We start from the raw sequence: 15,898 nt of genomic DNA on the forward strand, positions 1-15,898 counted from the left end.
GGCAGTGATTTCCAGTGAGGAAGACCTCAATGGACGTCTACTAACCCCTAAGGAGTTCCCTATTGAGGAACCAAAGGAATCTGAGGCTCATACAGAGACCATAGAGATTCCACTGAACTTACTGTTGCCATTCATGAGCTCTGATGAGTATTCTTCCTCTGAAGAGGATGAAGATATTACTAAAGAGCAAGTTGCTCAGTATCTAGGAGCAATCATGAAGCTAAATGCCAAGTTATTTGGTAATGAGACTTGGGAGGATGAACCTCCATTGCTCATCAATGAACTAAATACCTTGGTTCAACAAAAATTACCTCAGAAGAAATCGGATCCCGGAAAGTTCTTAATACCTTGCATCATAGGCACCATGACCTTTAAGAAGGCTCCATGTGACCTTGGTTCAAGTATAAACCTCGTGCCACTCTCTGTAATGGAGAAACTAGGGATCTTTGAGGTACAAGCTGCAAGAATCTCACTAGAGATGGCAGACAATTCAAGGAAACAGGCTTATGGACTTGTAGAGAATGTCTTAGTGAAGATTGAAGGCTTTTACATCCCTGCTGACTTCATAATCCTAGACATTGGGAAGGATGAAGATGAATCCATCATCCTTGAAAGACCCTTCCTAGTCACAGCAAGAGTTGTGATTGATGTGGATAGAGGAGAGCTAGTCCTTCAATTGAATGAGGACTACCTTGTATTTAAGGCTCAAGGATCTTCTTCTATAACTATGGAGAGGAAGCAAGAAAAGCTTCTCTCAATACAGAGTCAAACAGAGCCCCCACACTCAACTTCTAAGTTTGGTGTTGGGAGACCACCACTAAGCTCTGAATCTCTGTGAAGCTCTCTAAGAGCTCACTGTCAAGTTATTGACATTAAAGAAGCACTTGTTAGGAGGCAATCCAATGTTATTTAATTATATTTATTTTCCATTGTCATTTTATGTTTTTTTTAGGTTGATGATCATGTGATGTCATAAAAACAACTGCAAAATTAAAGCAAAAATAAAAAACAGCATCAAAAATAGCACACCCTGGAGAACAGGCTTACTGGCATTTAAATGCCAGTAAGGATAGCATAATGGGCATTTAACGCCCAGCCTGGCAGCATTCTGGGCGTTAAACGCCAGAAAAAGGTGTCTGGCATCTGGCTGGCGTTAAACGCCAGAAAGGGGCAGCAGACTGGCGTTTAACGCCAGAAAGGGGCAGCAGACTGGCGTTTAACGCCAGGAAAGGTAGCAGAGCTAGCATTTAACACCAGAATTGGCACACAGAGGGCGTTTGAATGCCAGAATGGTGCAGGGAGCAGAATTCCTTGACACCTCAGGATCTGTGGACCCCACAGGATGCCTACCTACCCCACCTCTTCTTCTCTCCTCTTCACACATTTCCATAACACTCTTTCCCAAATATCCTTGACCAATCCCATCAATAACTCTTACCCAAATACCCTTCACCTATCAAATCCTACCCTCTTTCCCATATTCTCTTCACCATTTACATCCATCCATCATAAACCCCACCTACCTCACCATTCAAATTCAAACCATTTCCGTCCCAAACCCACCCATTCTCACACGGATTCCCTATCTCTCCTACCCTATAAATACCCCTCCTCACTACCTTCACTTTCACACATCACAAACACTTCTTTCTCCCTTGGCCGAAACCACTACTACCCTCCATCTCCTCCATTTCTTCTTCTTGTACTCCTTTCTTTCTTCTTTTTCTCGAGGATGAGAAAACATTTTAAGTTTGGTGTGGAAAAATCTCTGCTTTTCTATTTTTCCCATAACTATTAATGGCACCTAAGGCTGGAGAAACCTCTAGAAAGAGGAAAGGGAAGGCAATTGCATCCACCTCCGAGTCATAGGAAATGGAAAGATTCATCTCAAAGGTCCATCAAGACCACTTCTATGAAGTTGTGGCCAAGAAAAAAGTGATTCCTGAAGTCCCCTTCATGCTCAAAAAGGGTGAATATCCAGAGATCCGACGTGAGATTCAAAGAAGAGGTTGGAAAGCTCTCACCAACCCAATCCAACAAGTCAGAATCTTAATGGTTCAAGAGTTCTATGCCAATGCATGGATCACTAAGAACCATGATCAAAGTATGAACCCGAACCCAAAGAACTAGCTCACAATGGTTCAGGGGAATTACTTGGATTTCAGTCCAGAAAATGTGAGGTTGGCATTTAACTTGCCAATGATGAGAGGAGATCCTCATCCTTTCACTAGAAGGGTCAACTTTGATTAAAGGTTGGACCAAGTCCTTAGGGACATTTGTGTGGAAGGAGCTCAATGGAAGAGAGACCCAAGATTGGTAATCATCTTATTTTGGACCAAGATTGCATCCATATGGTTTAATTTCATGACTCCCCTGTCGTTACTTCTGTCTGAGGCATAATAATACTCATTGTCAGCCACTGTCTCTATGACATCAATGGCTTCTTCAATGGTCTTCTTCTTATTCAGTGACCCTCCATATGAGTGGTCCATAGCCTTCTTTGATTCATCGGAAAGTCCTTCATAAAAGATATGCAATTGCACCTGATGAGCGGATAATTTATACCCTTTTGGCATTGTTTTTACTTAGTTTTTAGTATGTTTTAGTTACTTTTTATTATATTTTTATTATTTTTATGCAAAAATTACATTTCTGGACTTTACTATGAGTTTGTATGTTTTTCTGTGATTTCAGGTATTTTCTGGCTGAAATTGAGGGACCTGAGCAAAAATCTGATTCAGAGGCTGAAAAAGGACTGTAGATGCTGTTGGATTCTGACCCTCTTGCACTCAAAGTGGATTTTCTGGAGCTACAGAAGCTCAATTGGTGCGCTCTTAATTGCGTTGAAAAGTAGACATCTTGGGCTTTCCAGAAATATATAATAGTCCATACTTTCCCTGAGATTTGATGGCCCAAACTGGCGTCCAAAGCTAGCCTAAAACATCTTGGCGTAAAACGCCCAAACTGGCACCAAAGCTGGCATTTAACTCCAGGAACAGCCTATGCACGTGAAAGCTTCAATGCTCAGCCCAAGAACACACCAATTGGGCCCCAGAAGTGGATTTCTGCACTATCTGTACTTAGTTACTCATTTTCTGTAAACCTAAGTTACTAGTTTAGTATAAAAACTACTTTTAGAGATTTATTTTAGGAGCGGATGCTATCATAGACCGTTGTTCATGTTTGGAGGCTGGCCATTCGGCCATGCCTAGACCTTTTTCACTTATGTATTTTCTACGCTGGAGTTTTTACACCCCATAGATTAAGGTGTGGAGCTCTGCTCTTCTTCATGAATTAATGCAAGTACTATTGTTTTTCTCTCAATTCACGCCTACTTCTTCTCCAATATATACTCTCGTACTTATTTCAGTTAAGTCAGAATGAAGGGGTGACCCATGACAATCACCCAATTTTCGTTACTCGCTTAGCCAAGATCCACGTGCCTGACAACCACAAAGCGGTCTACATGATGTTTAATGTAGTCATTGGACGACAGCCAGAGAATATTCTCTTGGATATCTAATACACGGACCGAGTCCATGAGATTAGTATCTTCGTGGTATAGGCTAGAATCATTGGTAGCATTCCTGGGATCTGGAAAGTCTAAACCTTGTCTGTGGTATTCTGAGTAGGATCCGGGAAGGAATGACTGTGACAAGCTTCAAACCTGCGAATGTTTGGCGCAATGATAGTGTGCAAAAGGATCAATGGATTCTATTCCGATGCTAGCGGGAACCGACAGATGATTAGCCATGCGGTAGCTGTGCCTGGTATTTTTCATCCGAGACGAGAAATCTGACAGTTGATTAGCCGTGCAGAAACTGTAGAGGAATTTTTTCATTGAGAGGATCTTACAGTTTGCCATGAAAGGGAGCACGCATGGTTGGAAGAAGGAAATAGGAAAGCAGAGGTTCAGAAGCAACAAAGCATCTTCAGACGCTTATCTGAAATTTCCACTAATGAATTACATAAGTAACTTTATTTTATTTTATGTTTTATTTATATTTTAATTATCAAATCCTCATAACCAATTGAATCTGCCTGACTGAGAGTTACAAGATGACCATAGCTTGCTTCAAGCCGACAATCTCCGTGGGATCGACCCTTACTCACGTAAGGTTTATTACTTGGACGACCCAGTACACTTGCTGGTTAGTTGTGCGGAGATGTGAAAAGTGTGAATCACGATTTCTGTGCACCAGCATCCACTCGTTAAACATCTCAGGGGGGCATTTCCTTGTCAAATCTTTGAATCTCTCCCAGGCTTCATATAAAGTTTCACCATCCTGCTACCTGAATATCTGCACCTCAGTTCTCAGTCTATTCACTCTTTGAGGAGTGATAAAACCCATATTTAGGGTTTATCTTGTATTGGTTTTAGGAGATTTTATCACCTTTTACCCACATTTATTCAATAAAATAGCATGGTTTCATGATTGTCTCCCAATTTGTGCTTAAGTGTGAAAACATGCTTTCTAGGTCCTTAATTAGCTAAATTCAATTCACCCTTGATTCCACTAGATGCCTTGATTTGTTTGTTAAGTGATTTCAGGTTGAAAAGGCTAGGAATGAATCAAAGGAGTGAAGAGGAAAGCATTCAAAGTAGAGAACACATGAAAAGCCAAAGATTTGGATATCTTCATCCATGCGCACACGCACTGTACGCGTACGCGCCGGTGGGCACACGTGATTTTTTAATAGAAAATGTGTCCAGCGATTTCTGAGAGCTGTGGGGCCCAATTTGCAACCAACTTTGGCCCCAAAATGCATTTAAAGGATGAAGGATTGAAGGGAATCAACACTTAACATCATTTACACACATTAGGATTAGTTTTAGTTAGTTTTAAAGAGAGAGGCTCTCACTTCTCTCTAGAATTAAGATTAGAATTAGGTTTAGTTCTTAGATCTAGGTTTAGACTCATGCTTTCTTCTACTTTTGCTTCTCAATTCTTGTTGTTGCAATCATGATTCTTCTATTCTTTTGTTGTAATTTCCTTCATGTTGCTTCTATCTTTTGTTGTAGATCTACTCTTGTTCCTTCTCTACTCTTTCAATTCAATTAGAGGTAATTCATAATAATTGTGTTTCTTTTAATTGTTGTTGTTAATTCTTTGCAATTAGTTGTTGTTAGATTTTGTTCTTGTTGTTGATTTACTATGTTTTCCTTTTAGGCCTTCCAAGTGTTTGATAAAATGCTTGGAAGGATGTTAGAGTAGATTTTAGTGCTCTTGGCTTGGGAAGGTAACTTAGGAATTCTTGAGTTACTAATGTCCAAGTGATTGATGATTGGGAGCCATTAACTCTAGATCTCACTAATTGAATTGGTGGAGAACTATGACTTATGGACTTGGATTGACATAGCTCATTTGACTTTCCTTTATTAGTTAAAGGATGACTTAATGGGGTTGATCCTTGCCAATTCTCATGTTGTGGTTAGTGATAAGGATTGAGATCCTTGACCACCAAACCTTGCCAAGGCTTTTCTAGTTGTTAGTTTATTTTTCTTGCCATTTATATTTCTTGCCTATTATCCCCAAAACCCCAAAATACATCTCATAACCAATAACAAGAACACTTTATTGCAATTCCTAGGGAGAACGACCCGATGTTTAAATACTTCAGTTATTAGGATTATTAGGGATTTGTTACTTGTGACAAACAAAATTTTTGTATGAAAGGATTATTGTTGGTTTAGAAACTATACTTGCAACGAGAATTTATTGTGAATTCTAAACCACACAAAAGTCCATTCATCAAGGAGGGTAGAACCTTGCTAAGAATCTATTCACCACATCCTCCCAGGTTGTCAAGCTTTCTTTGGGAAATGATTCTAGCCATTTGGATGATTTGTCCCTCAAAGAAAATGGAAACAGTAACAATCTATAGGTGTCGGGATGAACACCATTAGATTTAACTGTATCACAGATCCTTAGGAATGTAGTAAGATTCTGATTAGGGTCTTCTTGGGCACTTCCTCCGAAAGAACAATTGTTCTGCACGAGAGTGATAAGCTGAGGCTTTAATTCAAAATTATTAGTATAGATGGTTGGCTTTTGAATGCTGCTACCATAGTTTCCTGGGTTTGGATTGATATAGGAGTCTAAAACTCTCCTCTCTTGTCCAGCAGGATTGGCTGCACCTCCTCTGGCATGATTGTTCACCTCTCCTTAATTATGGTTTTCCATATCATCCTCCATGTTTATATCCAACTCTTCCTCCTCTTCCTCTGCAACAATGGCCTTCTTTCCTCTTGCTTCCCTCCTTAATCTCAGGAAGGTTCTCTCCGGTTCACTGTCAAAAGAGGTTGAAACCTCTCTTCTACCTGTCATACAAAGTCCAAAATAGGCAACAACTAGCAAGTGAAGATTTCACAGTTAATGAAAAAGTGTGGTTAGAGAAATTGAGGTAATTAATCAATCAGTTAATGAGTCAGTGGATTAGTGTTAACGGAAAGTAAAGAAATAAAGAAAAAAATAATGAGAAACAACTAAAATTGCAGAAAGTAGATGTAATAGGAGAAATTGAAATTCAATTAACAAAAGCAAAGAATATTGCTCAATCTAGTTATCCTCCAATTTAGTAATTGTCAATACAAAACCAATCCCTGGCAACGGCGCCATAAACTTGATGTCCTGAAAACTGTCTCTCAACAATTTTCTACCGGCAAGTGCACCAGATTGTCATCAAGTAAAAACTCACTGTAGAGTGAGGTCGAATCCCACAGGGATTAGTTGATTGATCAATGTTAATTGGAGAATCGTTCTAGTTGAACAAAATCAGAATTTAATTGGGGTTGCAGAATATAAATTGGCGGGAAACTTAAATTGTAAGTAATTAAATGGCAGAAACTTAAATTGCAAGAAATTAAATGGGAGTGGGGATTAAGCATGAAATTAAAGAAGCAGAATGTAAAAGAATGGGTAGATCAAAGATGGGAAAGCTCATTGGGATCAGGAGATGTTATAATTCTCCATATCAAATTCATTTCCATCTCTTTCTCAATCAATGTATTCATTGATCTCCTTGGAAATCTTAGATGATTAGATCCCAATTCCTTGGTAATCTAATCTCTCTAAGCATGAACAATTGCCCAATTCCTTGATTTAAGTGCTCATGGGAAGAGATGAAGTATGGTCACTGATTATACCACACATATTCATAGATCAAAGTGTTGGTAGAATTACATGTCACGATATCCATCCAAACCCCAACCTAATCCAATGTGAGAAAGCATTTCTAGCATGATCTCCTCATTCCTCTTCCAAGATTCAGAGGAGATCCAATTATGAATAGCTTCTTTTCCAAGACAACTATCCAATTGGATGAAGAACGAAATCTTTCTAGCCAGATCAAGAGAAAAGAAAGAAGAAGAAATATGAAAACTAATATTGATCCATTGAATTACACAGAGCTCCTTAACCCAATGAAAGGGGTTTAGTTGTTCATAGCTCAAAAAATGAAAAACGGAATTGGAAGATACGTTGCAGAAAACAAAATACAGAATTGAAATTGGCAGAGTTTCAATATCGTGAATCCCCCTCACTGACTTGAATCCTAAGCTATTTATACACTTTCTTCCATTCGTCTTCAGTCTCTGAATTGGGCTTTTGGCCTTAATAGAAATGGGTAGAAGTTGCTCCCAATAGCTTCCCTTGCTGTTGAGAAGAGATCTGCTTCAATTTGCCAAGTTCTGATGCTCACGTTAGAGTCCACGTTTGAGGGCCAACGTTTCAAACGTCCTTCAGAGAAATTGGTTTTTTGGACGTTTTGAGCAACGTTTGACTCAACGTTAGAGTGCCAACATTTTCTTGTCCATGCGTACGCGTGACCTACGCGTGCATGTGGATGGAACAATTTACCACGTCACGCGTACACACTGCTTATGCGTGTGCGCGGTTGGGGTCAAAATGTTCATCCACGTGTGCACGTGACGTACGCGTGCGTGTGGATGCAAATTTCTAAACTCATATTTTTAAAACGTTTTCGAAGACATTGGCATCAGTGTTGGACCAACAACATTCCCACCAACGTTGATACATCCACGCGTGTGCGTCATATACGCGTGTGCGTAAATTGCAGATTTTCACGCTCACGCGTACGCGTAGCATACGCGTGCGTGTCGATTCGCCTTTTCAAAATCCAAATTTTGGAGCTCAGATCATGCACGTTGGCCTCAACGTTGGATTGGAAACATTCCCTCCAACGTTGCCTATCCACGCGTGCGCATGGATTGTCAAAAATGCACAATCCACGCGTGTGCGTGGATTATAAAAAATTCACAATTCACGCGTGCGCGTGTAGCACGCGTATGCATCACCACAATTTTTCCAATTTTCCAAAAAGCCTTTTGTGTCTAGCGTTGGGGGTAATGTTGGCTCACCAACGTTCCCTCCAACGTGAGTATCAGATAATTATGCAGAATCTTCCCTCTAAACGTTTGAGGCAACATTGGTGGTCTAACTTGGCCACCAACGTTGCTTCCTCTTCATCCTTTCCATGGCCATTCTTCAACCTTCTTCCATACATTTCTTCACCTGTCATCAACCAATATATGCATCAAAGCCTTACTAATCTTCATGAGAGATTGCATCATTCTTAGCACACAAGTAATTATGGCCAAAGTCTCATGAAATTGCATCAAAATAACCATGGTTGAATGAATCAAGGCATACATGAATTTCTAACCCAAATGATTACTTATGGCTCAAGAAAGTGCATAAAACCTAATGAAATCAAAAGAAAAAGGCTAGTGAAACTAGCCTAAGATGCCTTGGCATCACTAAATGAACAAGCTTACATTGTCATGGTTATAATTCCATTTAAAACTAATTTTTTTGTCTGTTTCTTTGGAGTTTATTCTATTTGGTTTTGAAAAAAAGAAGAAATTTATAAGATTATCAAGGAAAAGATGCAGACAAGACTGCTGGATAATGGAGTATAATTTTTAGCCTGACAATTACGGGTATCAGGGTTTTTTAGTGAGATTTATGAATGGAAAGTACGCATATCTGCTGTACAAGCCTAACCGTGGATCACTGGAATCTTTATCTGGATATTTTTTGCTGCATCCTCATGCTATAAAATTCGTGATATACTTCTAGTCTTAGGCATTTTTTTGACAAACTTATCATTTAATTGTCTCTGATGCTAATAAGGCCACGCTTGTGCCAATATGGTAATAATATTTATATTGTGCCAAATTATCATGTTTACCTAAGTATCTAATTCTGCATTTGGTGTAAAAAGGTCTAAACTGTTGAAGAACAAGTCAGAGCTTCTGTTGAACACAAACTGGGAGTTGCTAATCAGAGCATTACTACTGGGTTTTTTGATAATAATACAAGATTGACATGATACATTTCTTGCTGTTAGTTCATCACAAAATTTAAATCAGCTCTGAGGTTTTATTTTGCCTCTATGTATTATATTGCTGAGGACCGAAGAGAATTCTTGGAATCCCTCCTACGTGAGTGCAAGAAAGAGGACGTAGGTACTTGATTTCTTGAAAATTACACCATTTTCTGTCTCTGCCTAATACTTCTTGATTCATCTGATAATAAATTGGCTTTAGGATTTGCACTTTCTAAATTGTAATATAACTTGATTCGCTTATTGGGAATGATTATCAATATGTGTTTGCGTCATGTCAATGACCAACTCTCCTTAAATCTTATTCTTGGCAATATTGCGTTAGTGTACATGTACTTATATTTTCTTGGCTGGTGACTATTCTTATCCAACAGAATTTTTTTATGCTGGTAATAAGTTATGCTTCCTGATTTATGGTTGTCTATTTTATTGAGATTTTTATTTTCATTAATTAGCCTTCTTTTTCCACCCTACTTTTTCTCGCTGAACATACATGGAACCTAAAAGTATATAGCATGAGCTTGTTTATCATATTCTCTGAGTTGCATGAACAAATGATGATTTCTTTTCCTAATTATGTTTGAAACAACAAGCGTTTATTATTCCATGAGGATAGTATTGAAGAAATTGTTATTTGCAACTTCTTAAGATTATCAAGATTATTGATTCAATTTGATCTCGGATTTCACTTTGATTCACTATGATTTTTTACTTATATTTTTGTTTTTTATATTTTTAAACTCTAACTTCTGTTCCTCCTTTCTTTTTTCAATTTTTAAGGAAGCTTATCTTTTTCAGTTCATTTTTTGGCTTTGAAACCAGAAATTCTTTCTTCCAGTAATTTTTTAAAAGTGCAGAATTTTACCATGAGTAAGCAACCTTTCTAATACCATTCATATGCTATCTTTTATCCGGGATACAAGTATCTTTGTCTCTGTTTCATTTCTAAGTTATTCTCCCGTTCTCTCTCTGGGATTACTTATTGAATTAAAATATATTATTACTTTCCCATTACATAATTGTGATAAATTTTAAATATTTCTTTTGACACTTTGCCCGAATTTTTTTAAAAGATTTTTGATTTGTATTACCTTTTTAAATATTTAATATTGTAATTTTAAATTTAAGTTAGATCAGATTAGTAAACAAATTTGACCATTTAAGTATTTTTTTTATTTGTAATTATAAAAACGCTGAATTATTAGAATTATTATCAGTTTAATCTACTTCAGGTTATGATCTTTTTTAAATTAGTCAAGGCCCACACCACTAACTAACTAATTAAGTAATTATACTTCCTAACTTCTCTCAATTCGCACGTACAATCCCACTCTTCCCCAACTAAATCCTTATTTTTGCTTCACACATTGTCTTGCCATGGAAATTTGTCTATTCCTTGTCGCCGCTGAGCATCGTAGTCGGAATTGTGCGTCCTTGGCTCCCTCACCATCATTAGTCAAGTTCTCTTCCACATTGTCATCAGTTAAGTTCTCTTCCACACCTCGTCGTGCTCGTTGAGGTAACAAGTTCCCATCTTCATGCTAATCCTTATCTTCCTCCTATTGCTTCAGTTTCTTGCATTTTTTAATTGTTGACCATATATAATCACATGCATTCTTTTCTACATTTTTAATTTATTCACCTTATTCCATTAAAAAAATTATATGGGGATATGAACAATCACAGCTAAGATTTGATGGGTTTGGGGGTTGTATAATCATATCTTCATTATAAATAGGAAAAAAATTAAAAAATATGGCCTCTGATTCATTGAATTATTTTCTGATTTAAAAAAGGTCCATTTATGTAATTAATATACGTACATATATCTAATGTTATTTTCTATACAGAGCTAGCATGATGCATCAATTATTACTGGTACTTGTCTATTAATTAAACTCAGTCAATTTAAAGGGGAATAATATTTACCTACTTCACAAATGCAAGTTGGAAGAACTAATTAATCACCTTAGGTTATTAATGAGTGACATTTAAATTTAGCGCTCTAGAAGATTAATGCTAAGTATTCAACTTTTGATGCTATGAGTAAATGGGTCCTCCAAAGCCAAATGTATTTTTGTGGTGTTCAATTCATATAGTTGGAACAAATTCTATTAATTTGTATTTGGATTTATGCTGTTCACCTTCTCATGTTGAATTGAAATTTATGTTCTATGTACCAATTATGTCCTTCATTATTTATATGTTTATTTTTTTAGAATATTTTTTTCTAATACTCTCTTATGCATATTATTATTTTTTATGAAACTTTTTATTTTTTTTATATGAGTTCTTTTACAGTTATTGTTATTTTTTTTTTATGAAATATTTTTTTACTTTGTATTATGATTCTATTAATCCTATTAGAGTACTAAAGAATACTGAGAATACTAAAAAAAGAATGTTAAAATTTATTTAAATATTTAAAATAAAATTATAAGATAATACAAAATAATTATTTAAATTTATATTTTTTTTGTAATTTTTCATCTAAAAGTGATTTTGAATAATGTAATCCAAACAATATTTAGTTTATTATAATATATTTTCAGATATATTTAAAAGATATTAAAAAATATTATAAATTTAACACAAATAATTTTAGTATGTATTAGGTTTTTTATTTTGTAATTTTTCTTTTTAACTTATTTTTGGGTATGATTTAAAAATATGCCACCAGGCCCATCTTTGTGAGTGTATGTATCCAATTCTATATTTGTTTGTCTTTGTGCGTGTATTTTACTTCTAACTGTCCACTTTCTGTAGTAACCACACCTATACAAGAGAGAAATCAAGATTACAAAAATTATATACTAGTAAATGATACGAATTCAACAAATAATGTAAACCAACCTTTACTATTTTATCCAATTATGTTAATTACATCACCTGTTAATTATTATATTAGTCTAAGATTAGTTAATGTTTTTTGGCATGCTACATGTGTTTATACAAGGATTTTAAGATGTCAAGGAAAGCTCGCTACATGAAAGGCACAAGAGTGGAGCCACCATGTCAGCAGCTTCCAACTGCACCTCCTGCGTCTTCACCATCCGCTAACGATGACTGGCTTATCTCCCCGCCCCCCCAAGTAACGGTAAGGTCTCCGCAACGGCTCCTCTCCGACCCTTTCGTCCGCCCCGGAGTGAACCAAGACCTGAGTCACAGACAGCTAACAGTGTACAAGTGACATAACCTAGCAATGAAAACATGGACCCGAAGGCGAACGAGGTGGATTTGTTTGATGAACACATTGACAGGATGTTTATTGCTTCTGATGCTGAAAAGCACAAAGGACTAAAGACTACTGAGTTTTGGGATGTTGATCTCATTGGTAACAAGTGTTGAACCATACGACTTTTTAATTGATTAGCCAATGATATTGTTATGTTTCTCACATGTTGGGCACAATGGACACACAAATAAGATATGATTTTTATAGATTCTGATGGAATAGTCAAGCACGCAAAAATGAGTGTGAGGGAGGATATGAAGCGGTCTCTTAATGGTAGGAAGATTATACTGAGGTTCAACGAGGAACTACAAGCAGTCGGAGATTGAGCTGACCTTTTGAGTGGCATTCTAGGAGCGCTGGATCTTATTACAGCAAATTTCCTATTTGTGAGAAGAGTTGGGCAAAGGTGCAGGGCAAAGACAGGGTTTATGATGATTGCATAAAGGTAATGACTTTTGGCATTCTTTAATCATATTAAACCTTTCAACTTACAATTACTTACAGTTGGACATTGTCATCGCAGGAGATGTTCCACTTTCAAGAAGATAGCGGTGGTAGAATCAAGAAAACATTTTTGCAACAAATGGAGAGGTCCTGGAAGGATACAAGTGGGAGGCTGTATGACTCACATTACAAACCAACTTTGACACTTGAGCAGAATCTTAACAACCGCCCGGAGAAAATTCCTAGAGAGCATTGGAGGTGGTTCATTGATTATCGTAATGATCCTGCCACAAAGGTACCCCATTTTTTAAGTAGCCCTTGTCTTTAATCAACCTAGGATCTATATAAAGGCATATAATACCAACTAATTTTCAGTCTTTGAGATTAATTTATTGCATTCAAGCTTTTTTGGAGTTATATACATTACTTTTCAAAAAAATAGAAAAAGAACGTATATATAAGTAATACACCAAAGTAAAAGAGAAACATAAGAATATTTAACTATTTATGGTACACTTGTATGTATTCATTCTGTGTCTAACCAATGTTACTGTTGATGACATAATAGGCGAAGTGCAAGCAAAATGTGCTGAATCAAAAGAAGCAGCTTTACATGCACATTAGCGGTTCTAAAAGCTTGGCTAGGGCAAGGGAACAAGAGGTAATATAGATTTTTAATCAAGTATAGGTGCCTATCATTGTCTCGAATAATTCTCTATACTTTTAAGCAAATCATTCTTTAGTTTTGATTTATAAGGAATTGACAACTGATGCTGATTTTCAAAAAATAAACGCTGGAGCTATTAAAATAAATTTACTATTTAGGTATAATCAATTACTCAATCCTTGTAAAATAAATGGAGCAATCATTAGATTATTAATCGATTGAGGAAAAATAAATTGGTTGGTATGTAGTTTGGATTTATTTATAGGGAAGAAGAAAAAAAATTATTGGAGAAAATTAGATAGGTGAAACTTATGGTATACACTGTATTGTCACAGTCACAAAAACAAGGGAGGAGAGTAGATAGAAGAGAAGTATGGATCCTAATGCACAAACGACGTGATGGCACCTACATATACGAAGAAGCGTAGAGGATTGGTGTAAGTATACTTAATCAATTATTATGGTACATGTTAGGTTTAATTATTAAAATGTCTTGAGTATGCTATATTCCTAGTGTGATTGAGTATTCTTATTTACGTCTGTAGAAAAAAATATCTAAGATTGAGCAGTTGGATGAAACTACGAGAATATCGTCTGAAAATGATTCCCTTGCCCAAGCTCTCCGTAAAGAGCGCTCGGGTAGAGTGCGTGGCATAGGTTTCGGGCCGATACCAAGTCAACTCTTTCATCTGAGTGCGCAGCTGCCGGTGGATAGAGCTCAAACAGAAGAGGCCCAAAGGATGCTGTTTGAACTACAGGCGGAGGTGACGACCGAGAAATTGAGAAGGTAGGCAGTGGAGGATAAAGTAGCAGCAGAAAATTTGAAAAGGAAGGCAATGGAGGATGAAATAGCAGCAGAGAAAACAAAGAGACAGGCATTAGAGAGTGTGCTGAGTTATATAGTCCAACAGCAAGGTGGGCAGCTGCCACCAGACATCGCTGCACGGATGAATTCTTTGGATGGACATGGCGGGAAATAGAAATTAGGATATGTGTGATAGTTTTTTTTTCAGTATATGTTTTGTTTATGTTACTATGCAACATTAATTATTAGCCAAATACTTTACGTTTTTAGGTGACTATTGAAATACTTTATTGATATTACAATAAATATGTTAGTTTTTTTGCAATTAAATATTCTTGAGTTTTTTTCCTGCAATATAGAACTTTAAAGGGGAACAAAAAGATTTTTAAAATAAAAAAATACTCCATATGATTACGAAATACTCCCAGATTAATTAAATAAATCAAAATAAGATTTTAGAATTTATAAAAAAATGCGCCTAAACAATTAGTGTTTGAAACCGCCGCAAATAAATACCGTATAAAACATAGGAAGCAAATAGTGGCGGTTAAAATACGTCGCAAATATACTGGCTAAATCTCTCTTGGTGATAAATCGCCGCAAAACTAACCGACGCAAAATAATTGATTTGCTGTGGTTATGCCTGAGGTTGCTGGAAACCGCCGCAAAATGTCATCCCCGCCCCCTTATGCACTGCGTTTGTATTGTCGTTGGTGTTATGTTTAGCAGCAATTTAAAACTGTCGCAAATTGGCATTTTAACCACCGCTAATCTTCGTTCTTGTTGTAGTGAAAACTCGGAATCAATATTAATAATTAGTTTTGAGTTGATTTTAAGTTGCCATTTCTATTCTTATGACACATTCTTTCAGGGTGTATTTGTGGGTTGAAATAAAAAAGAAAAGTAAAGTGAAAAGATGCCTTAGACTTGATTGAGTAAAAATTTTATTTTCTTACAAATAATTTATCAAAATGAATTTTTAAGAAAGAAAAATATTAGGAGTCTTAACTCTTAATTCATTTTTGTACTTATTCTCTTAACTTTTAAATAAATAATTTTTTTTATATTTTTAAGAAGTAACATATTTACTCAAACTTTAACTAAGTTAAGCTGATTTAGTAGTTAACTTATTATTCTGCTTATGCACGTGTTAGGGATTTGAATCATGCCTTGTGTATGCATGCAATAATCTATTGGCCAGCAATAAACTTTTTTCAATCTGCAATGAATTAGTCCCTTCCGGCTGCGCCACTCTGATAGCTCGGATATTACGACGACTCTTATACTATTTAATACTAAAATATGAGCCTGTTTAAAACTTTACCCAAATCATTGATAAACATACATCCAGGCTTACAATATAAGTTATAAAACTCAC

At 36.4% G+C, this 15,898-nt stretch overlaps 1 protein-coding gene and 1 non-coding gene across 2 annotated transcripts; both read left to right on the top strand.

Annotated features, from left to right (window-relative positions):
• Nucleotides 1-4,214: 4,214 nt before the first annotated feature.
• On the top strand, nt 4,215-4,322 carry LOC112760157 (small nucleolar RNA R71). Its single transcript, XR_003180608.1, has one exon. It is a non-coding gene; the product is annotated as a small nucleolar RNA R71 (small nucleolar RNA).
• Nucleotides 4,323-12,579: 8,257 nt separating this feature from the next.
• LOC112757300 (uncharacterized) lies at nt 12,580-14,506 on the top strand. The gene is made up of 5 exons (XM_025805895.1): nt 12,580-12,703; nt 12,812-12,896; nt 13,109-13,343; nt 13,617-13,709; nt 14,261-14,506. The coding sequence occupies exons 1-5, from the start codon at nt 12,580-12,582 to the stop codon at nt 14,504-14,506; spliced, it is 783 nt and encodes a 260-aa protein (XP_025661680.1).
• The last annotated feature ends 1,392 nt before the right edge of the window (nt 14,507-15,898 follow it).

This window comes from Arachis hypogaea, chromosome 16, assembly GCF_003086295.3.
Source record: "Arachis hypogaea cultivar Tifrunner chromosome 16, arahy.Tifrunner.gnm2.J5K5, whole genome shotgun sequence".
NCBI lineage: Eukaryota > Viridiplantae > Streptophyta > Magnoliopsida > Fabales > Fabaceae > Arachis > Arachis hypogaea.